The sequence below is a fragment of the Corylus avellana genome, chromosome 5 (genome assembly GCF_965113065.1).
Source record: "Corylus avellana chromosome 5, dhCorAvel1.hap1.2, whole genome shotgun sequence".
Lineage (NCBI taxonomy): Eukaryota > Viridiplantae > Streptophyta > Magnoliopsida > Fagales > Betulaceae > Corylus > Corylus avellana.
Window position 1 is genome coordinate 26524043 of NC_142494.1, and position 24997 is coordinate 26549039.

Consider the following 24997-nt stretch of genomic DNA (forward strand, 5'->3'; position numbering starts at 1 on the left):
AGTTGAGGTAATAACTTCTAACTTCCTAATGGGAATGACTCACTCGGGGGTTTGAACTTCATGCTACATAGTACATACACCAAGCCACCCTCAACCCGTCAATAAATGATGTACTACGTAATGGTGATAAACTCTTTTACAGACAGTTTGGGTTAGTATTGGGACTTGGGAGGCCAAATCCAACAGGTAGTAACAACTTTCAAATGTGCGTAGGAGTGAACAGTGTCGCTCAAGTAAATAGGTTAGAGAAAGAGAAGGATTAATTCTACTAGTCATTTCTCCCGGGGAAAAGGAAATGGCAATGGCACTATGCGCGAGAGAGAGAGGGGCTTGGTAGAGTGTAGTGGTAAACTCTAAATTTGATAGTCCGGGGGTGATGGTGTTCTAATCTTGGAACGTATGGAGTTGGTTTATAAAATAATGTTTTATCATGTATACTTTCTCGACACTTTTAATAAAATCTCGATTACTTGACATCTCTCTAAAACGGGATGCCACAAGTTGTTTTAGCGAAAAACGGTGTTATGAGTCATCTCACCACAAACAAGATGAAACTGGTGCTGCAAGTGGTTTATGCAGAAACAGAGCTACAAATCATTTCGCTAGACATGATTCTGCAACATAAAAATAGCGAGAAAAGAAATAAAGAGCGAGAGATGGATAGGGAGCAAGGTGTTGTAGCATGAATGAGAACTCGTATTGAGAGGGAGCAGTTGCAACTACAAAATCAGATAAGAGATACAAGCAGCGACTACTGTAAGCAATCTACAAATACTGGAACTAAAGGAACATATTACAAGCCTAACTACAAAACCACCATCTTGATGACTATATACAATTTCATCACCCTAAAACTTTCCCCTTTGCTCCACCAAAGACACAATGCAAGAAACAGGCCTCTACAAATTACGGGTTCCCTATAGTAGTTACAAAAGGCACCAGCTTTCTATAATCTCTTCTCCTCACTAGAGCACAGCTGTCGAGCACCCGCCCAAGAATCAGACGTGTGTTTTGCAGAGCCACCTCTCTAGGTGACATTTCCGATTCCGTTGAGCCCCCATGTGCAGGTGTCGGACCTGCCATGAATGCTGAACCAACATATTGTAGGGGCCCACTGCGAGCCTTGAATGAGCTCTGAGAAGCAAGCATCTTCTCATCAGGCACACTAAGCCCATTCTCAAATGACCCAGGCTCTTGTGGGTGAGAACCTGTCAATGAACTACAACTCTGCAAAAGGGCTTCCAACACACTCAGTGCCTCCCAACACAAAGTGCTCTCCACCAACTGGGACACAACGGCATACATGTGTGGACTTTGTGCAGCATCCATGGGAGTGAGCTGGAGCAAGGCCTTAAGCATCAGCAGTATCACTCTCTGATACTCGATTGGCCCTTTCTCTAGTAGCCGTAACAAGTGCCCAAAAGCCAAAGCTGAGTGCTTGGGGAACCACTCATTGCACAACAATGGTGAGACACAAGCAAGAAGGTTATCAACGCTTTTAATCTCACCATGGGAGTAGGCCATAAACACAGTAGCTAATTCATCCAGTGATTTTGCTCGACACCAAATGGAGATGTTGGCTGCAACAGAGCAGGCCTTTTGGTACTGTTGTTGAAGTGGTGAAGCAGGCCCCATAACTGAATCCTTGCTAAGCTGCAAGCAGAGCCAAGGAAGCAAGCCTATGATGTGCATCAAGAGTCTCGTTTCTGGATCCCCAAATATAGAATCACAAGAGTGAACTGTAATACGTGAGAGAACCTCAATAGAAACACCATGACTAACAGTCGACATGAGTCCTTTAAGCACGAGAGGCTGCACCCCTTCAAATGTTGGCAGATTCCCACTGGACGGTGGCAGGTCATAGCCACTCCTAGATTCCATCCGCTGGAAGTCACCTATATCACCATTTGTATCAAGCTCATCTCTAGGCATGCTTGAAAGAAGCACATTTTCTGTTGTTCTGTCCCGGAATGATAAACGGTCAATCACGCGTGAGAAGAGCTCAAGTACCTGGCAGTAGACATGGACAAAATCTGTGTGCATCATAGCTACACACCCCCAAAAGAGTTGGGGGTAGAGTATCACCTTTTCTGGCTCCATGTTTTCCACCATCACTTGCAATGTCAACAAAATTTCCATAATAAATCCCAAAACCGGAGGTACTGGATTTCCTAGGCATCTATGAAGACAACGGAGGAGTAATACGCATGTATCACTAGTGACACTAGGCCGTAAAGCACGATAGATCTGGTGTGAGCGACAGGCAAGATGTCTTGACGTGCACTCCATAGCCCATTTGAGTGACTCAGCCCCCCAGGTCTCACGGAGATCTCCTTGGAAGAAGATAGCATCCACCATGCTCTGAACTAATGCAGACAGAAGCGCTGCACTGGGTAGCTCAGTCCTCACTACCGTGGGATCCTCATTCTCCCACATCATGCTTCCTCGCTTTGACTGGACATACTTGATAAGGCTCACAACCTGCTGCTTGTTCTCTCCATCACTGTTTTCTACCTCATACAGTTCCAAGTGCCGGCCTGCTAGCGAGTATAACAGATTAACAAGCAAATGCTGGCAGTGCTCTAGTACAATGTCTTCCGAACTATCCATTGAAACAAATGTGACATGAAAAAGCAGAGGCAAGTGCTCACGGAAATCTTCATCATTCTCGTATGCAATTTCTGCAAGTAGAATCAATGCTATATCTGCATGAGTCAGTGAATGCTGCTGATGACCCTGCAAGGCTGACTGAAGTTCTTTAGCACTAACGCCATGCATAGGAACCCCAGAATGCAACCCATCTTCACCAGAGTTTGGTGTATCAATGAGGTAGTCTCCACTGTCTCTAGAAACATGGCGGCTCCGCAAACTTCCTGTCGAACTTCTCACCCCCATCAAAGGCCCCGACATGTTTACCAAAGCAGGAAGGAGCTGTCCTGAGCGGCTCGCATTCATAGGAATAATATTCAACTCAGGAGGCATTGGACTTAATGGGCCTGAGACACTTCGTCCTGTCACACCTGCTGTTCGCCAGCTGAGGCTCCCACTAGCATTCCTAAGTGGACCGTCAAGGGAGCCTCGGACAAGTAATGGCGACATGTGTGGTTGGTTGTCCGCAACAGATGCAATTTGGGCCACTGCAGGCCCCTGGGAGAATTCCAACACAAAATTTCCATTTGCATCACCTTTATTTGGACCTAACCCGACAGGCTCAATGCTATCTTCCAGCATACGCTGAGCCAATTGGAATACCAGGTGATCAATTGTGCGCTGAGGACATATTCGTGCTAAGTACAGACTTACACGCTTAGCAACTGAGAAATATGTAGCAAATGCACCACTTATTTCAGCAGATGCATTTGAATCACAATCTTCAATCCCTTTCGTGATCAAGAAATCCAAGACAGGGCTAATATTCCTAGGTTTGCTAGCAATTGTGCTCCATAATTTCTCAATTTCATCTGGGAACTGGTCTCCATGTCGCCAAGTCACATAGTAAAGGCTTTTTAATAATCTTTCGCTCCAACCCGAGTCCTTAAGTTTCCAGAAATTTAAGTTCTCAATCCATGGAGCCATGCATGTCAAGACCTGATGTTGTGCAATTATATCAACAGCATCAAGTTGCCTCTGCATGATTTCCTCACAGAGGAGCTGGCTCAACTCAGGGTGATCTTTGGCAAGTTTGCATGAGAGCTTGTATTGGAATTGTTGATACGAATCAGGCAGGTTACCAACAACAGCAGCTCGATAGCTCCCTGAACCCTCAATACCATCCTCAGCCCATTCACGAACAGAAAGCGTCTCAAGCATCTGAAGGGCATCATCACGAATTTGTCTTGATGGGTCCACCACCTTGTAGAGGATCAAACTCAAGAGTCTTTGGATTTCACATTTTGGTATCTCTTGGCGCATGTAGACCTCAGCCAGCACACTGAAGTAACCATCGGCTATAGCAGCATCAGAATAGTAGCACTGAACACAAACATAAAACTAATTAGTCCCTCATACAGCAACTAGAAAGCATCCCATGTACTTGGATCATAACGTTGTTGATAATGGTTGTTATTCATCTAATTTATCAGAAAGTAAAATGTATACTGCTTGGGAAGTGCCGCACATCAATCAAAGGAGGAAAACATTATTACCTGATCTATGCAAGCAGGAAACAGGTCTAGATTCGTAAGTAGAAGATTCTTTAGAGCCAATTTTGCCAACAGAACACGATGATGGCCACCCCTATGCCTGTCACGGCCTGCAGCTCCACGGCCACTTTCTCCCGCGAATTTGGAATAAGATGGAGTTCTTGGATCAGCTGGGGAGTAACCAAATGGAACCCTAGGCGCAGGCTCAATGAACAAACTGTTGATCCAAGAAATTACCCGCCCACTCATTTTCCTTGCATTGTCATCAAAGCAAGGCCCATATAAAAGGGAAGCCATAGCATTCATCGAGGCCCACTGAATTGCCTCAACCTGTTCGCTCAATTCTTTATCAAATGATATTTTGTCCACAGAATCTTTAGACCGAGCATGTTGAGTAGACTTGTAGCGTTCTACTTCACGTCGATAATCGCTAACACCATCCTGACCCCATGTACTGCCTGTGTCATCACACCATGAAAGAAGAAGATCAAATAGTCGTTTTCTAGTTCTTAGATCAAATCTCTCTGATTTTGAGTCAACAAATTCAGGGGCTAGTGATCTCAGAATAGAAGCAAGTGCGTAACGGAGAGGTTGCATTTCTTGAAAGCTTTCACTGGGTGCTGTAAGGATCTGCTTGGTTGTCTCCTCAATAAACTTCAGATAATGGCGATGGAAAAGTAGCTTGCCTGCCAGCAAGCCAGGCCAGATATTCTCAGCAACAGTCCGATATATATTTCCAATGTGGATACGGAGTTCTTCACGGCGTGCCTTTTGACTCTGCATTCAAAGGAGTGATATATATTGGAAGTCATCTTGACAGAAATTCAAAATTTTGGAAATGAAGAAATTAATAGTGCAACAAAAAGGATATTCCAATTGTTAGAAAGTTTCTTCAAAGAATCAGGTCAGAACAACTGTTGCCAACAATGAAGAAAGCACGGGTTAACATCTTTTCCACCTTTGGCTTGGATTGGCCACCCTTCGTAGAATACCAAGAACTCATACAGTATATGTGGGATAGGCATTATTCTGATCGGAACAATCAAAAGGACATCTAATTTTTATTTACCAAAGGAATCCAATGTTTGACAACAGATGACCTGGTATAAGCTATAAAAACAGGTTGATAGAACCATGCAAGTGATTGACATCCAGATATCCTGTTTATGTATGGTATCTGGTGACCTTGAAGTCTAAATGCAATTTCTCCATCTCAAGTAATTAGGAGATTACTGATCTAGAAAATATTATTTATTTCGAATTCAGGTTTTTCTTAACCTCTTTTGTATACTTGATAGGACTCAAAAATTGCAAGTATTCAAATTAGATTACGGTGATTCCTTGGGGTTGGCAACATGAATTAACCATTTGTTACATCAATTTGCATGGTACTGCAAATTATTTTGATCTTTCCAGAAAACTTTTCCAGTAGAGAATTATGTAGTTCATGGAGGCACCTACCTATCCCTGTTATCAAGCTAACATGACAGTCATGAAATTTAGGACATTCTAGGCATTAAAAATAAACCATACCTTCCATTTTGGTTTTCCCTCTGTCTCCAAAGAAACGTCATCAACAAAAGATGCAAGCTCACCTAACATATTTTCGCATGCTTCAAGATGTGAGTGGCCAAGAGCCATGCTGGCTGCATGCTGAATTGGAAAGGGTATAAGTTAATTTAACCAAGAGGAACAAATCTACAAGCATTGGAAATAAACAAATAATGAATTGCATATATATATATATATATTTTTTTTTCCTTTTTCAATTATTAAGCAGACAGAACAAAATTTAAAATTTTATAAACATATATGCAAACATGCCAACATATATTAACTAAATGAGGCAATTTCAGGCTTAAATCATACCAACATTCTATTTGTTGGCATGCTTAAATTAAATTATGCAAGCTCTTAAGTAGACTTCACATTGTCTAGCATATATCAAATTGACTTTGGGCCTTGGAAGCATCTTTTCCATGCCTTTTATAAACTTTATAAGGGTGCTGCCACTTGTCTCCACCACTGATCAAATCAAGTAGCTTTCTTAAGGATAAAAAAAAAAAAAAAAAAAAAAAAAAAAAAAGAAGAGAAAAAAAAAGAGAGGATGATTTTCATAAACATCTGATCTGGTTAATCCTCAGGCGTCAAACAAGAACATCTGAAATACCATCTCCTTAGCTCCATGTTCAAATATGCAGTTGAGAATAGCTGGCCAACTAATGTCCTACTAGAGATACATATTTTAGATTTTAACTTGTACTTACTATGTGCGCCTCAGATCCAGATTTTAAGGAGGGAAAAATAAGATGGCAAAGATCTCTGGTTGCTGCTAAGCCACCAGCGTCTCTATTTGTTGGTGTACATGAACATACAAACATTGCATACATCAGCCATTGATCGAGTTTGTTGTCTGCATCTTGTGACGGATGAGCCTTTCCACCCAATTCAACAGGTGTGATATGAGCAAGGCGTTGCATAACCTCCAACCTACCAATAAAGATTGCATTATGACAATATCCTGGAATTTAATATGTTTTTGATAAGTAGAAACTAGAAAGCACATGATTAAAGGCAGTAAGAGTGATAAAAGCAACATCTGCAGGGCAGACTCCATGTTTTGCGGACAAATTAGTCCTCCCAAGATCTTGTAGTTTCCATGTCAAATTACCTTATATTCTGTGTGTTTGCAAAATGTTCATATTTAAGTTACAGAGACCTAACACTTGACACACATGATGACATTTTCACCATATGTCACAAACAAACCACAGATAAAAAGATTTACTTTGGACCCATACTAGAGATTCAACGAGGACCCTGTTCTATGGACTATGGTTATCTACTGCATTAAAAAAAAATATTGCTGTCAATTATAATTTCTGTCATGAAGCAACCTTTAATGTTGGGGACAAAATACGAGCCAAGGGAGCAAAAAGTCAGAAAAGTCAGTCTTGTGCAGATACAAGTGTGTACATGAATATGACAATAATTTACTTACTTTGCATCTTGAACAGAGCTTGGGCAAAGCTCAACAGCATATTTGACAAGCTCACTTAGACACCGAGCCCACCTATTTTTATCAGGGCTGTCAAATATTATAGATTGAAGTGTCACATCAGGAGGAATTGCATCAGATTCTCGTCTCATATCAAAAGGACGACCAGAATCCCAAAAGCAGCTCTGAACAATGTCATCCTGTAATATCCAAATATTGAGTTTGAAATACAATCAGCAAATTCACATTCAGGCTGCACCTCCAATGGTAATAATTAATATTAAGAAAACATAAAAGTTAAAAAAGGGGGAAGCAGAAAAGTATATCCCACCCCATGTTCTTCCAGGACGTCAATTACAAATATTGGTTCAGCTTCATATTTCAAAATATGATCAGGTTGCTCACGTAATGTTAGGTCTCGAATGTCATTCCTTAAAGCACGAACACAGCGCAGTAATTCTAGTGCTGTATGCCTAATCTGGCTATCAGTTGAACTAAGGAAGATAAGACCAACTGCATCTATTTCTGATGCACGAAATTCAATCGCTTCTCCTGATTGGTGGAAATTAGACTTCTTGACTTCCTGATTTCCATACCTGACACTCTTTACATCTTGAGAATCATAGTCCAGTCTATCATCAAGACAAGCTCTCCAAAAACGCATTAGTTCCAACAAACGTCCCAATGACGTTTGGATGAGAAGAGGGAATTCATCGGGAAGCCGTAGGATGAAGTTGGCCATCCCTCTCATAACTGCAAAGCGACGGTGGGGAAGGTATCTTACAATCCGATTTAGCACCTGTACTGCTTCCTCACGAACACCAGGATCAATACTTATGCCATGCTGAGGTATTATTTCAGTTATTTTATCATTTCGACCAACTTCCTCAATCAGATATGGTATGCACTTCAACACTGACCGGAAAAGATGTCCTTGAGACTTTTCCTTGGTAACAGCATCTGGAAAAGAATAAATTCATTTAGGATGTGTCACTGCAGCAATGAAGATATAAAAGCAAGCAATTAAGCATAAAGGACTGTAGAGTAAACAGATAACCAAGAATTTATAGCCTTAAGCAAGTTGAGCCATGGCTTAATAAATTTCTTGCATTAATGTTTTTGCTTCTAAGGGGGTAATGAAGCTCTTTTGAAACTTACTACTGAGTCCAACATAGTTCAGTTGGGGTTCATATTTCCAAAAGGCTTACAATTCTCATATTGAGCTTAGGCTTGGCTCATTGACAACTGATAAAAAATGGATTACATTCACCAATGACAATGTAGTCAAGATCATGATTGTCTTAATGCAACAGAAATACCCATCAAATGAGGAATGAATCCAACAAAGAGAAGAAAAGAAAATAAGATGAAAATACAATTATTTCACTGATAAATTCAAGGACGAAGAATAAACCACTAGATTACATATATCAACATTTCCTCGTCCTTTTCACTTCATGTTACCAGATACTAAAATTTTTGTATTACACTGGTTCTACAATAGAGCAATTACCTATGGTGGTCCTTGAAGAAGTTAGAAGAGCTTGACTATAGGTTCTATGACAGGACCTTACAATTGACTCAATTGCAGCCTTTACTTTTGGAATGTAGTGGCCAATATCATGACCTGTTCAAAAGAAGTTCGATGAAGTTAAATCAAAATTTGAGATATCAAATTATAGCAATATATCAATAATCAAGGGATATGACCATTTCTGAAGCTACCTTTAAATATTTCCAAGCCAACATGCTTGCTTGAAGGCGACATAACAATGGCAAGCAAAGCACGGAGACCAATGACCTTTGCTTCACTTGAACTATCTTGCTTCAGCAATTCTAATATCATATGGTTCATGGCAAAATCGAGGTTATGTTCCGCTATAGTCACACAGAATTCAACAAGTTTATCATGTTGGACATCCTGAGTAAGCATTCCTTTCCTCAGAACTGTCAAAAGTTGAGAGGTTACACTGTCTAAGTAGTCCCATATACGATTTGGTGCCTGGTTAGCTGCATGAACGCACAAGTAAAACCTCAAAACTCGATGAAGACAGTCCAAGGCCATGAAGCGATGGTTCTTGTCCTGCATGATTAATTAAGATTTTGTCATATAGCCAAAAACTCATAATAGAAGACCATATGGATATGGCTAAATAAGATATTACATTAGGACATTGAAAGGAAAAACCAATTCACCAAATGCACTCTTTGCTTGTTCCCTATAAAAACCTGTAATTAATTTAGCTTACTCTAAGAAGCTTGTATAGTTGCTCCATGTGAGGGCTTAAGTTGGTGTGGAATACTTGAGGATCACCAAGACAGAGAAGAAGAGTGACCAAAGGGTAACCAACCTAACACATTAAAGAATTGTTAATTTGGGCATAAAAGAACATACGAACACACAAAAGGGCTACAGGTATTCAGGTTTTTTTTTTTTTTTTAAGGGGGTTTGGAGGGAGGGAGGGGGGGGGGGGGGGTGGAGGGATGTGTTAATTTAAAACAAAATTCAAATGATAAAAGCTAATGGTAAATAAATGAAGAAAAAAGATGATATGGAATTACAAACAAAGCAATAGCACGTTCTATAGGAAAACTTTTAAATGACTAGGGGTAGATTCTTTTTAAATGACTAAGGGAAGGGAAGAAAAGTTGAAGGGAAGGCACACTCAAACAAAACTAGAAACATGAAATGCATGAACTCTCGTGATTGGACAAGTACAAATTGTATAATTAATCGGCATTTTAAAATTAATAAGATTTATAGCCCTAAAAAATCAATAATTCTCGCTGGTAAAGTTTAATTAATTTCTAATTCAAGAACAAATAATACTACAGCATGCGAAGGATTTCCTCATCATATTTGTAATTGATATTGCTGTACAGTCTTAATATTAAATATGAAAAATAATGGCTTTTCTTCTAAGTAAAATATTTAGTTGGGGGAATTGATGAGTAAAAATAATGGGTTATAGTATTTCTCAAAAATAATGGCTTTTCAGAAGGTCAAACCATCCATGCCTCGTGTGTGTGTGTGTGTGTGTGTGTAAACCTGATCATCATACCACTTATTCTCTTATTTTTATGGACTCAAAAAGATGATGACTTAAGGCCACAACTCAAGCATGTCACTTTAGCTTAAAGGCTACCACAAGTCAAACGTATGGGATAAAGAGGCTGTCAAAGTCCAACCAAACCTCAGGTTGAGGTGATTATCCAAGCTCAAGATAAATCGGGTTGGTGGGATTGTTTGAGTGGATAAGGTAGGGTACTAATCTTTTCGCAGAATTATTCTTCAATCACCATATATCCATTACAATGGCCATTCATTAAACATGGCAATTTTTACAAGTTGCTCATTATGAAAATCTCAAACTTCATTGCAAGTTTAGGATCATCAGATGTCTTTTCCTCTGGGCCAGCTACCAATATGGAATTTGATCAATCCAGTTCTCCACTATGTTTACTGTTTTATGGGTGCATTAGATATTTCAATAGAATAAAAACATTAAATTTACTAGAGGATGTTGGATTTTCATGTATCTTATTCTTTTATCTGATAAGTATGTCTCTATTTGTTTAAGAATATCATCACAGCAAAATCTATAAGATGTCATGGTAATAACTACTAGAGAGGAAAACCAAGAATCAAATGCTGACTCTATACACAACTTTACTGACTCTATAACTACTAGAGAGGAAAGCCAAGAATCAAATGCTGACTCTATACACAACTTTACTACACACAAAACTACCATTTTTTTTTATATATAATTAATTGAAATATTATTAAAAGCGTCAAGTGCCCCACCCATGTACACGGGAAGTATAAGAGGAAACTACCAATTTATGTGAGAAACCGAAAGGAAAAAAAGGTTTGTCTGCAACCAATAAAAATAATGGAATCTGCAAAATCAAGGCAAGTCCAATTAAGACAAGGATGTAAAACTTTGAGAGAATAAAGAAGACAGTTTTGGAAGGATTATCCTGATTTAGACTTGTACAGGTACCATGGTAAGTGAGCCCCCATCCCCCTCTCCAAAACTATCCCACTTATCCACAGATGTAGTACTTAACGGCAAACTAGTTATTAGGTAAAATCAAGTGGAATATGAAACTTGAGAACGTCACAATTTCCATCAGATAAAAAAAACAACCAGAAACCTGAAATATGATAAGATGTAGGTAGATGATCTTGAGATCCACCATCCACTTACAGAGATATGTTTGCTCTGTTTTTCCATCCAAGGATTGAGATGCAATCTTATTCGTGCAACAGCATCATACCACAGGGAAAGTGCAGCCTCTACACCTGAAGGAGGCCAATGGCTTTTCCCACCATCTGCAAGTGGTGCTAGGATGTTTGAAAGCATATTGCAGAGTGAATGGTGAAACTCACTTTTTCGTTTGCTTGGAGAACGGTTGAGAGGGTTTGCTTTTGCCACAAAGGAGGCTGATGCATTCAGCCCACCCTCTGTCTTAACCTGGCAATTACCTTATTGTTAAACCTTTGTCTTTTTCACGCCATTTTTTACTAGAACAATCAATTTAAACATACCCCAAGCTTTAGATAGCGCATCCCATTTATGATACTAAGTGTTTCACTTCGGGAAACACTAGTGTCAATCCGACGAGTATTGAGTTCCATGAAAAAGCGCTCAGTCACAGAACTAAATCTGTAAAAGGAAAGCACCATAAATTCTAAATATGACAGGACTCCAGAGATACTGAACTAAACAGTGATTTTAGCTCCCAAACCATGTTCTCACTATAATTCATTACCATGATCCAGTCAACTAATATATGCATGTCAAAGAATGCTTTTTGGTTAGAAGCATGACAGTAAAAATACACCTTTTTACTTGTACTACATACACCTTTTGCCTCTCATACTTTATAAGATTTTAAGTACTGCCTGTCGGCATAACACAAATTCCGCCAGACAAGGCAATGAAGAACTGAGAGTAAAAGAATGCAATTAATGAAATACACCCTTATCAATAATCTGTATCATTTATAAGCTTTGTTTTGACAGTTTGAGCAGAATAACACAGATTGAACAATACAGGACGAAGTTCTGAACTGACATTACGTTTTTTTATTTGTGAACAATAAATATTGAAGCTGACCACTGCACTACAACAGCTTTAGTGCAGATAAGAGCCAAGGCACAAAAGGAAAATGATGTTGTCAATAAGTCATAAATTGAATAGAGAGTACATGGCATGGTAGCGCCACCCCCACCCCCCTCCCCCTCCCAACAAAAAAAAAATGTAGATTATAAGAAAGTTGTGTTCCTCCAACAAGAGTTTAAAAGTAAATATAGGAGTAGGTGCAGTCTTATAGGTAATTATTAATGCGCATCAACTATGACATTTTGGACATATTGAAGTTGTGAAGGATGATAATGATGGAATCAGAGATACAAGCTATGGATGGCTACTTCAGATCATCCACCAACAAAAAACGCTATTATTAGGAAAAAGATAAATCTCTCATCTCAAGCTGCCCCAAAAACAATTCAGCATAGGCCATAGATGATGATATGCCAAACTTGACCAAGGATGCATAATTAGGAAACAACTAAACTAAGTTTGCCAAAAACTATTTATGATTTATTCAACTACACAGCAACAACTGCATATCTTATAAATAACAAAACTTTAAACTATGTGAGAATCTAACTCTACATCTCTCCAAAATGACTTTCATAATGGTTAGATAATTTTGAATCAGATAACAATCAATAGAATTTTGAGTTTTATAGATGCTGATTTGCTTACCTGATGCGAGATAAGGCACCTAAGAGTTGAGCAACTAGGTCCAGAAGGAGTCCCCGCAAATCAACCAATGAGGGATATTCAACCTGGCTAACAACCCTGTAACAAGACATGTATATGCATACGTCATAAACTTTTCAAGACATATGATGATGTGTATTAATCAAGTTCTGAAGTATACTAATCCATTCTGACCAAAAGAAGAAGATCTAGTCCCTAAATGTCCATGATTCAGTCTAGATAATGGGCATGATCGTACTTAAGTAAAGAAATAAAAAAATAAACAAATACAATGAGCAATAATAGTGTTACAGAAAACTATCTATCCTTTTTTTTTTTTTTTTTTGATAAGTAAGTAGCTGATTTTATTAAAAGCGTAAGGCGCCCCTAAGTACACTGGAAGTATACAAGGAGGATCACCTAACTAGAAAGGGAAAAATGTACAAGGAAATCATCATAGCTAACCGAAATCGGAAAAACAAACGCTACAGTCCAAAGATACAGAGTATGGAAACAATAGGATAAAAAGTCCTCGAAAGACCTCTCCACATCCTCGAAGCACCTATTATTTCTCTCTCTCCAAAGACACCAAAAAAAGCAAGTAGGCACCATCTTCCATACTGCAGCACTCCCCCCCCCCCCCCCCCCCCCCCCCTTCCTGAAGACCACCAACAGGCTAGCAACTCGAAAACCCGACCAGGCATCACCCATGATAACCCAAAACTATCTATCCTTATATGGCATTATTTTGGCTAAGATGTTGTTCTAAAAATTCCTCAACTAGAACAAAGAATAAAGCACCAATCAATTCCCTTTTTATTTATTTATTTATTTTTAAACCATCCCTAACTCCTTAAACATCAAATCCCATGCAAGAATCCCTCAAGAAAGAAAGCTAATACAGTGTTGAATTTCTTAGAGACCTTGCATCAGAGTAGACTCTGGGGATAAAGTATATAAAGAAAAAAATTTCTATATATAACAAATGGTAGCATAGCATCCACCTAAAAAAAGCATTATATTTTTTGATAGATAATCAGAAACTTCACTGACAATGAAGAAAAAACAACCTCAAATACAACTGGTGTGTACAAGAGATTTTTCTATAAAAATTACAGACGAAAATTTGATTGATAAATCAAATCTTAAAAAGAAGAAATCAAATGCTACCAAAAGCATCCATAAAATCATACAAGAGTTTTAAAAATAATTATTGCAGCTTGTTATAAGAAATCTCTACTCCATTGAAAGTCAGATTATTCCTCTAACTCCAAATAGTCCACATGATGCAAAAGGTAACAACAATCCAAATCTAGCCGCCTCAACTCCAGTATAGGTCAATAACCTCCCACTTGAACCACAAATAAGAGAATACAAGCAACCACAACTCTTGTGCTACAGAACATGGGAGCAACAGATGGTCCATTGATTTGCCATTACACTAAGACATGCAAAACCAATCTACTACACGTCACTTGCATGACAATATGCCCAATAGAGGCACCAATTTTTTCACGTGCAAAGATATAAATTGAATGTGTCAATGACCAGAAATCTTGTACTGATATCTGAAGAAAGCTAAAGCCCAACATATGTACAGTAGACACTGCAGACATAAATCAAACAACCAAGTTCGCATAATAGGGACTAGGAAGTCCATAGTTTATTAGAAACTGAAGCATCATCAATATACAAGCACAAAACAAAAATTAAGCCACCACAGAAGTTCCCACCTAAAGCAGCTTACCTGTCAGCGTTAATTAGCCAGTCAAAAACAAAATTCTCAAGCCCAGACCAAAGCTTCTCTGCAAGGAGCACAACGCGGTATGTGACTACAAGTTATACAAATTCAAATGGAAAAACAACATAACACAATAATTAACCAACCAGTAAGTCCCTCCTGTGGACAGCACTCCACAAATCGAATACATGCAGAGCAAAAAATGCACTCCACTGCAAGCTGAGCCCCACGTAAACACATTGTTCAACTTAGGATCAATAAAGCACACTTCTCTCTACAAAAATATGCATTGAAAAGAAACAGTTCTTCCACAATCAAATGATAATTCATGTTTATTTTTTCAACCTAGGTATAACAAAGCAAAAGAGCTATAGCAATTTTCATTTCTGCAAATACCAATATCACCTTCTTGAATTCTTACATAGCAAATTTAACCCATGGGAGGCTATTCAGACAAAATAGGTACAGTAAGGATTAAATTGAAATGCCTTAACATACACATTCCATGATAACTAAAACATCAGTACTAGGGCACTGTACATCCAAGCCATCTCATTGCCTTCAATCAGTTTTTTCTCACTACTTCACTTAAGCAGTCCATTTGTTTTAATGATAACTAAACTGTTAGCGACTAATAGCTAGGCACAAGCAGTGCACAAGAATCAAACTGGCAAGCAAAAAAGACATCCACACAGTTGAACTGAGGCCGTGGTATGATAAATCAAATAAATATCATTTTTTTTAATAAGTAATAAAATATACTGAAAACACCAAAGAGGGCACAACCTATGTACACTAGTGGCAGACAAAAAGGCAAATTGATGATCTTGTGAACCAAAAATAAGAAGGAAAAAAAAAGTAATAACACATAATCTTCTAGGACAACAGGGGACAAGAGATGCTTCAAAAGACGACAATGATTATCACCCAACTCTCTTATAGCAAACCTTGGTCTATAAATTAATCCCTGTAGAATCAAATAACAAAGACAATAACACTACTAGATGTGCCCTATACTACAACCGCAAATGTGATAAGACTGCTACAAAGCACCAGCACCGGATAAACATCAAATAGCAAAGAAAAGGGCCAAAATAAATGTCCATATCTGTCAATGGCCTATGGGCCAAATCGAACCTCCACCTCCCATTAGAATGGGATGGTTGGTAAAGTCATGGATTCATGTCCCATGGGGTATGGGAGATGCTTATCCATCTAAAAGAAGGAAGGGTGACATGTCTGAGAAAGAAACAAAGGAAACAAAAAGAACACAACACGATTGAACTGTTACAAATGTTCAACTCCTAGAAATAGGCTAAGATTTTGCTTCCTCGCTGCTTGAGCTCCCTCAGAACAAAACTTACCACTCTCAATACTGTCTCCAAAACAAGATCCCCATGCATGAACATCTCAAATGTCCACAAAAAGAAACACCCAAAAGGAAATGTCCCATACGAGAGACCATTCCCTCATGATTGCAGTCAATGAAATGGGTTCTCTCAACTGACTAGCCTAGCTCCTCCCCACCCCCACCCCAACAAACCAACCAACCTTCCTCTTCCTTTCCCCCAACAAAAAGGATGCCATTGGATAACCACAAATGCACTTTGAAGATAACAGATATATAGAGAACCCCCCTCCATTAGTCAAAATCGTTAAAAAAGGTTAAATGACGATATCCTAAGTTTAGAAACTAAATTTATATAAATACCCTTAAAATAAAATAATAAATAATAAAATAATAATAATAATAAAATAAAAATAAAAAAAGAAGAAAGAAGCCACCCTGGGGATGGCCAAACTACCCCCTATGTTTCGAGGGTGGCCGAACTACCCCCAAACACTTTTTTGTTGATTCGCGGGTGGCTCAACGACTGCACCTTTTTCTTTTTCTTTTTTTTAATTCTTAACTTTTCTTTTTGTTTTAGTGAGTTTTTAATTTTTGTATTTTTCTATTTGCAGGAATTTTCATTTATTTATCAAAAAAAAAAAAAAAAAAAAACGTATATTCCGTCTAATTTAACAAGATTGACTAATGGCAGGGTTTTTTGCAAGAAAATGCTAATTCAAGGAGGTTGAGTGAGACGGGTGGTAGTTCATGGGACAACTTATAAATGAGTGGTAGTTTGAGCGGGGAAAGGTATTTAACCCAAAATATTTGTCAAAGAACCAACCTGGTTCCATGGAGAAAAAAGTAATTCTAAGTTTCACCAACAAATGAGACATTTAATATGCTTTTCTACCCAATTGAATACAAGAATATACTTTTATATTGGAAAAATACATAAGAAGATATTAGATATAAATATATATTCTCCAAAGTATGAACTCCCACCTTCATGATAGGTAATATCAATTTATAAAAAGCGCAAGGGGCGCAACCCATGCACACAGGAAATATACAAAAGAGCCCACATATACAAGTTTTTAAGCTGAAAATGAAGCACATAAATCTAGGAATTCCGCAAACGTTGAGACTTGCAATGAATGCCACAATACTCTCCAGGAGAAAAGTGTTTGGAGCACCCTTTTCTTCATGTCTCTTCTAAATTTACCCCAATCACTTAGTTACAAAAGGGTCATCATTTAATCAGTCAAGTCCTTAATTTTCCAAGAAGTTGGGTCAAGTCTTTACTGTCTTTGGCTACAGGAGAAGTTTTGAATGTTCTAAAACTCTATAAATGTGCAATTTTATGCTTTTAAAGATAAGAAATGAAATTTGAGTTTCAGATTTTTTTTTTTTTTTTTGCTATGAAACAAAGTTGTATTATCTTCAATAATAGGATAGGACTTTGAAACCAAAGTCTGTCCAAGGTGGCAGAGTGGAGTGGTGGACTCCTCCCTCACCTAAATCCATCTATATCATCCCAACCTATAAAATACCAAAATTATTTTCTGTTTTCCTGGTCTGCATTTTCTAAACGTCTTCAATATGGAGTTTAAGAAGTATATTGATCACAATACATTGCGCACATCTAGTGGTATATATATAACAACCAAGGGGCTGGAATGTTTTTAGGCTGCTGAAAAACAGCTTTTTGTACACAGGCATAGATAAACTAACGACTTTTCAAAATCTACTCTGATAATGACACATATTAAGTGATAATTAGTAATTAAGGGCAATCAATTGAATTACTGCAACAGGTTCATGACCCTCAGCATGCATTACATACAAAAAATTATTCAGTCTGTTAACTGGAAACAAAAAAAAAAAAATCACAAGCAAGCTACTAATCACAGTACATACCTTCCTTTGGAATGTAGATGCATCATTTGCTCCTTTTGGGGACTCACTGCAATGAAAAAGAAAACCCACAAAAGACTATAATCAAAACATAGTTTCATGCAAGAATTATAATAGCATCACAAATAAATAAATAGGAGGTTCAATTCTGCACTGATTGTAGTCAATCAGACTCTTTCACCAGTTTATGATAAAAGGACCTTAGATGGTTCCCCATATTATCATTCTTTTTTTATATAAGTAATCACAAATTCATTAAAAATAAATAAATGCGCAACTCAAGTACACAAAGAGTATACAAAAAAAGAGGCCTAGCTAGTAGCGGAGAAGAGATGTAAGAAAACATGAAAGTTCGAGATACTAGAATCTGAGGCAGCAGACCAAAGAAAGAGAGTCTTAAAGAATAAAGCCTTTAATTCTGGCAGCCCATAGTATTGTTCTTAAGTTTTTTTTTGATGGTATCATTCTTAAGTAAAAACCTGATAATTTACTTCGGCCAAAATTGCTATGAGTAAAAACAAGACATATTGCTCTGATATGCAATGTGATGCAGGATCACAAAAGAAAAAAGGAAACCATGTAAAAAACTAGAAAACTAAGTCGCAAATATCAAAACCAAGTAATCAAAAACTCAAAATAAGACCGGTAACTGTTACATAGCAGATCCAGAATTTTTTTTAATATATTTATCCAAAAAAAAAAACACTCAAATTACACCATCTGAACACATTCAACACACCAATATGCATGATTATCATGAAATAATTAAAAGCTTATCTACAAGACTAAACATTATAGTTAAAAAAAAATAAAATAAAAAAAAAAAAAAAAAAAAAATCAAGAATACAAAAATTGCTTTAGTTTTTTTGAAAAACAAAAATGCAAGAGAAAAAAAAGATTCAAAAAGGTAAAAATGGGGATTTGGTACACCTTTCTCTCCATCTGAGAAGAGCTTCTAGAAGAGGTACAGGTGTATGACGTGCGATCATTGCCAAGGAATCCAGAACTTGCTCATAGGCAGGATCCGATGGTCGGAGGTACTGTCCATCCTGTGATATGCCCGAGTAACAAGAATTATGAAATACATTAGATGAATATCAATCTGTATTAGAAATACAGCATCCGCCAGTTGTTTTGCATGGTTTGATATATAAAGAATATAATAGTTACCATGGCTACAGAGATTTCAAGTGAACACCATCTCCACCAACAAACATACATTACAAAGCAACATCTCACATTTCTTTGTGAATACCTGGGGAATACTTTATGTGGAGTCGTTTTGTAGATTATATGTTTTTCAGGGAGAAAAAACATTGGTATATCTAAGTCATCAATCTCGCTTCTTCCATATAGAATCTCATTGACGCTAACTACTTCTCAAGCAAGCACTGGGCGGACTTAAAAAAGGAAAAAAAAAAAAAAAAAAGAGGTACTCAGTTAGCAGTGGGAAACCAGAAAGCTGGCAAGAGTAATCTTCAGAGTAGTATTGTCATCTACTTTTATCAAAGAATTCCTCTTCCAATAAAACAAGCATCTATAACACCTCTCCACCAGTAGATTCTGTACAGTAAAGGTTTTGAAAGGAGGGGCCCTGAAAAATTGTCAGAGAACAACAACTCCAGCATCTCTCCTATACCAGGAAAATCATGTACACATAAGGAGGCCAAAGCTTCTTCCATCAAAATCTCAGACAGCACCCAGAAACTTCAAGTCACTAATACCAGATTTCAAGCATAACGACCAAAACCAGTTCACGCTGCCTCCTATCTTACTGAAGCCATATTTCATATAAGAACAAGTTCAGTACCGGGTAGAAGTCCAACAAAGTTCAGGCAAAGCACCATCTCATAAAATAAATATATAACCATGAAGAAGTATGAGGAAGGCCCCACAAATTACCCATTGACTGCCTCTCATATTACTTGCATATCCTCAGACCTCCAAATGAGAAAAACAGAAAGACAGTCTGAGCTGGTACCAACTCCACCACTTCTCTCGTACAATCAATCCAAAACCCTCAAACCAAAGCTAGTCCATAGTATCCCTTAAACAACTATTTGGACTGGATGACTTATATATATTCACCATGTTTGAGCATAATATTCAAATGATCTCTCCAAGTAATGTCCAAGTTCAAAAACATCAAATCGTGATAGCATGTGGGATATGTACTTATGCTTACCACTACAAAGTCCTAGGCCAATCTACACAAGCATAAATTTTAGCTTTACACCAAATGTATTGCGCTTGAGAAGACAAGATCTTTGCAACTTTCAACCCCTCTTTCAACTCTATAACAACACACAAAAGTAAGAACCTCATATTCCCATTTCCAATCACCACAAACCTTGTGATCCAATATACAAACATTGTCCTACACAGCAATTGGCATTCCACAAACAACAGTAAAAAAAACTACCTATCAACCAAATTGTGCAAATGGTGTCCCTCTCTGCCAAAATCCATGGCTTTTCCGCAAAAACATAAACAAATAGATACACAGGCAAACATAAAGCAAGAATTGAACCTGTGCTTGAGCGGTTTCGATGCGTCTCCGAGCGAGCGGAAGGAACCGCTGCAGCAGAGCGTCAACTATCAACTTGGCAGCGCTCCCTGCCTTCATTTTCTCCTTCCTCTTCAGCTCCGACTCAATTGCACCCACTTCACACACAATCAAATTGTAAGAGAGTGGGAAACGATTGTGAATTGAAGAGAGAGTGCGAACGAAGTATTAACTGAAGGATTGTGAGAGCGCAATGATGGAGGAGCTGCCTCGGCTAAGGAAATGTGTCGGAAACCCTCGGAATTACAAGAATTATACTCATTTCGTTTTGGTTTTGACCAAGGAACAGAGAGTTTAGGAGGATCTAGCACCAAACCCTAGACCTCCTGTTCTCCAGCTATGATCAACGGGAAAGGAAACTTTGATTATAATATCTTTGTTTGTGTTTGTAAGATTTGCTGCTTCGGTTTTTCTTTTGTTTTCTTGTACAAAATCGTTACAGAGCAAATCGCAGAGTTTCTGAATAACAGAGTGTATTTTTATTTTCTCTTTTTTTCTTTTTCTGAATTCATGGGTTACTTTTTTATTATTATTATTAAAACAAAAACTATTATTAAATTTAATATATTAAAAAATATTCACATAACATCATTAAAATTGTATTTTGTAATTTTATTTTTTTTATTTTTTTTTAATCTCTTTACGTTGTTGGAATGGAAAGTGAATAGAATAAATTACGATAATATTTATATAGTCAATAATTTGTAGCTAGAGTCCTAATGGTGTTAACTAATACACTTTAACACTAGATTTTCATTGAATAAGAGTCCATAAAGTAGGTTTAAAAAATTATAATCCATTCACATAAGAGTGCAATGAAATAGATAATCGTTTATATATAATCTTTAATAAAAATAAATTAGAAAAAAAAAAAATCTTTAATAAAAATAGAGGCAATAAATTATTGAAGTCTTATAGATAGTAAAGAGTTGAGATTGAAATTAACAAGCATAATTTCTTTTTCTTTTATTTTTATATAGATTGAAATTTTTGATCAAATCAAAAATATTTTAAGTTGACCAAGAAAAAAACACAATACTACTGAAACATGCTCCTTTCATTTTTGACCCACAAAATTCCAAGGCCAAACAGAAAATTGCACGTGGCCAAAAGCGCTCTAGAGAGCTTTGAACAATAAAGAGGAATTTCTTTCACAAAATGCAACAAAAAGGAGAGCCCAAAATGGGAAGAGGGCTAAAAGAGGCTCAGTGGTAACTTTGAGTGATGGGAATTTGGATTCTCAATGTTGAATTTGAAAGGATTAATACATGCATGGTTCTTACATAGAGAATCAGCGAATCGCCACAAAATTTGGCTAGTGTCGACCTTCGGTCAAACGGGTACATGCGTTTATGTGTCTCTCTAAATGACAGTTGAATGTAAACGTTACTCTCATGTTGCATTTCCCTATTGGAATTCTTTAAAGATTTCGTTTATGTTATTTTTATGTTTATGGCTTTCAACCATACCAGCATCAAATCTTTATTGGTTTAAATCTTACACAGTTCAATCGAGCTTTTACCAAGTTAATTTCATGTTCCTGTTAGTGCCAAAGCAGGAACAGGTTCCTGTTAGTACTTTTTTCTTCATTGATATGCTTTAATATGGTACTGCCTTTACTGTATATGATTTAATTTTCTTGGTAGTCCATAATGCTTTCCAACCAATATGATATTCCTTTAAATTTTGGCTGCGGATTCATTGAGATTTTCATCAGCCATATAATTTTCTCTGGCAGTTGTGTTTCTTGTTGTTGTCATTGGAGTAACAATCTACAAATTGACTATGGGAAGCATAGAGACATCAGCCTGGTTTCTGAGAATCTCTGACTTGTCATCCTTTTGTGATCTCTTGCCACTACAGGGGGGAAAGCAGCTTACTTTCTCCTTATACAAGTCTTGCTTGCGTGCGGTGGAGTGTTTTTTGTGGCTTTTGATCTGTATCCAGCTTGTATGCATGATATGATAAATAATGTATTTCTTTTTGTGTGTGAACTTTTACTTACCATATGCAATTACCAAAAATGAACTTCATTTCCTCTTTCTATGAACTTCATCACCATATGCAATTACCACACAGTTGAGACAGTTGAGAATGAAGTTGAAGATTCTCCTCGGATACTAGGAGTTGTATGGTCTTCACTTGCACTCTGTGCCACTGTTTATGTAAAGGGAGGTTGGGCTTTCTTCCTTTCTTTTCTTTTCTTTATGAGCAAATTGCATTAAAACAAATAAAAAAAATATTTTTTTAAAAAAAAAAACTACAAAAGGAGGGGGTGGGGGACCCCAAAATAGTCAAAATAAAATATTGAAAATAGTGTGATTGATGTGGCTATTAAAATTATTATTGAGCTTATGATTGATCATTAATTCATTATTAAGTTTTGATCTAAGAATGATTTTAATAGCCACATCATTCTTAATAGGACACAAGTAGACCATTTAGAATTACTCAACAAATAAATGTGGCAAAACGGCGACCCATTTAGCTAATGGGCCGACCCCACCAAACCCAGACACTACAATTTTACGAGTCACCCAACACGACCCGCTTAACCCGTTTAGTTTAGAAAGTGATTTTTTTTTTTTTTTTTTTTTTTTTTTATAAAAAAAAAAAAGAAATTGACGAGTTGGGTCATACTGTTAAGGGTAAACCAAAAATAAAAATAAACGTGTCTAGCGGGTCACACACGGGTGATCCTGCGGGTTGACCCGCCAAGAGCAAAATAATCGGGTCAACCCGTTTATTACCCAAACTCGTTAAGGGTAAATCCAAATCTGATAATTTTGTATCGTGTTTATGTGAGGTTCATGGATCGTGTCAAAATTGTCGGCCTAACAAACATGAACAAATATGGGAATGGCCCAATTATGGCCGGACCCAATATCTTATTTGCACCCAAGCTAAGAAAGGCGTTGTTGGAACCAATGGTTTTTTAGGCAGTCAATAAGATGGGTAGCCTTGAAAGACGCATACAACGGCGACAAGAGAATTTGGAAACCATAATAAGAAAGATAGTATTAAGCACAATTGGATCGAACCCATTAAAATCTAACAATTTTCATAGACAAAAAGGGCATTGATTATGGAGAAATAGAGGGGGAATGAAGAGGGAGGTAGGTGAGAAATTGTAGGCAGAGAACAAAAGTATAGTGGTACATGCAGAGAGAATTTGGTGACAATGCAAAGGCGGATGAAGATGGTGGATAGAAATCCTATAAATTGGGTCGTAGAAACTCCTATAATCTAGCCTTTAAAAAAGTAATATATATCTCTTAGCTGTGTTTCTTATGTACTTTTTTAATAGCATTAGTAAAAAAGTATTTGCTTTTACATGTTTAGACAATACATGTCACTTTTTAAAGGCTGAGTTGTAAAAATCCTAGGATCCAATTTATAGAAAGTTTCTGACCGAAGACGGTGGAGTGGTGTGTGGGCAAGAGTGAATGGAGAATGGCAGCAAATTTGGCTTTCAAAACACAAACTCAAAAAAGAGCAACAAGGGAAAAAAACACAAGAGAAAGAGATTGCAGTTTCACATGCGGATGCGGGTAAATTGCTCTGTTCTAATTTAATCCCAGGTGCCTTTTTCATGGTCTCTGCCTCATTGTCTGGAAAATTCTGATGCATCATGCATGCAGTTATCTCTACCCAGGAGATAACATAAAATCATGCTTTTCAGAAACGACATTCAATGTGATATTGTCACCTCAACCTCATGAATGAGTCAAATTCCTGGATTGCTGTAGAAAGGTTCCCATTCTATCCTTATTAATTCTTTCTGTGCTCGGCATACCTGCCATTCATAATTGAGCATAGCGATGAGTGGGACACTAGACACTAGGCCTTGTATTCTAATTCTAATAGGGACTTGAGTAGAGCTTTATGGATTTGGACCATTTGGTCCTTGCACAAACCAAAAGAGGATAAAAAAAAGAAAAAGAAAAAGAGAATCAGACAAATGAGTGGGAATCCGTCAAACACCCACTCCATGTTTAATTATTCGAGGACAAAGACAAAATGGATCGAGCTCCACTGCTCCGATGCAACCTGTTATCTTATATATATATACATATATTCTTGGGGTAAATTACATTTTACCTTTCAAACTTATAACTCATTTGTATTTACACCAATAAACTATGACTCAATGTAATTCATTCCCCTAAATTATCATTTTGTTATGAATAACACGTTGGATTAGATTTGGCTGTCTGTTGGGACGGAAACCATCACATGTGAGTTGTACGTGAAGCCGGCAGCGTTTTTCATTCACACTTAACAGCCAAATAGCTAAATCTGACTCAAGACAGTTATTAAGAACAAAGTGATAATTTGAAGAAACGAGTTGTAGTGAATTATAATCTATAGATATGTTGGATTTAAGGAAAAAATATAAGTATCTCAAGCTATATTATGTAACTATCTGTTATGTGGGCGTGACCATAGTGACACCTACTCGCTGGGAGCTACATATGAATGGTTTAAACAGTGAGAACTGCAGGCGTTCCCTCAAGTTCGACGAA

The 24997-nt window shown here is 37.4% G+C and overlaps 1 protein-coding gene across 2 annotated transcripts; it reads right to left on the reverse strand.

Moving 5' to 3' along the window:
• Positions 1 to 675: 675 nt before the first annotated feature.
• On the reverse strand, positions 676 to 20907 carry LOC132180628 (ARM repeat superfamily protein). 2 transcript variants are annotated; one of them, XM_059593518.2, is made up of 18 exons: positions 20645 to 20907; positions 20436 to 20569; positions 18836 to 18954; positions 17909 to 17954; positions 14805 to 14877; positions 14665 to 14722; positions 12921 to 13016; positions 11696 to 11813; positions 11355 to 11621; positions 9390 to 9491; positions 8866 to 9223; positions 8654 to 8767; positions 7472 to 8100; positions 7144 to 7340; positions 6410 to 6632; positions 5676 to 5795; positions 4146 to 4919; positions 676 to 3972 (listed from the first exon to the last, which is right to left on the reverse strand). In XM_059593518.2, coding segments are annotated over exons 1-18 (6495 nt in total). In that variant the 5' UTR covers positions 20646 to 20907; the 3' UTR covers positions 676 to 906. The 2 variants fall into 2 exon arrangements, with proteins under 2 accessions (XP_059449501.2, XP_059449502.2); XM_059593519.2 differs by lacking the exons at positions 18836 to 18954; positions 20436 to 20569; positions 20645 to 20907 and having other exon boundaries at positions 14805 to 14932; positions 17909 to 17928.
• Between the last annotated feature and the right edge of the window lie 4090 nt (positions 20908 to 24997).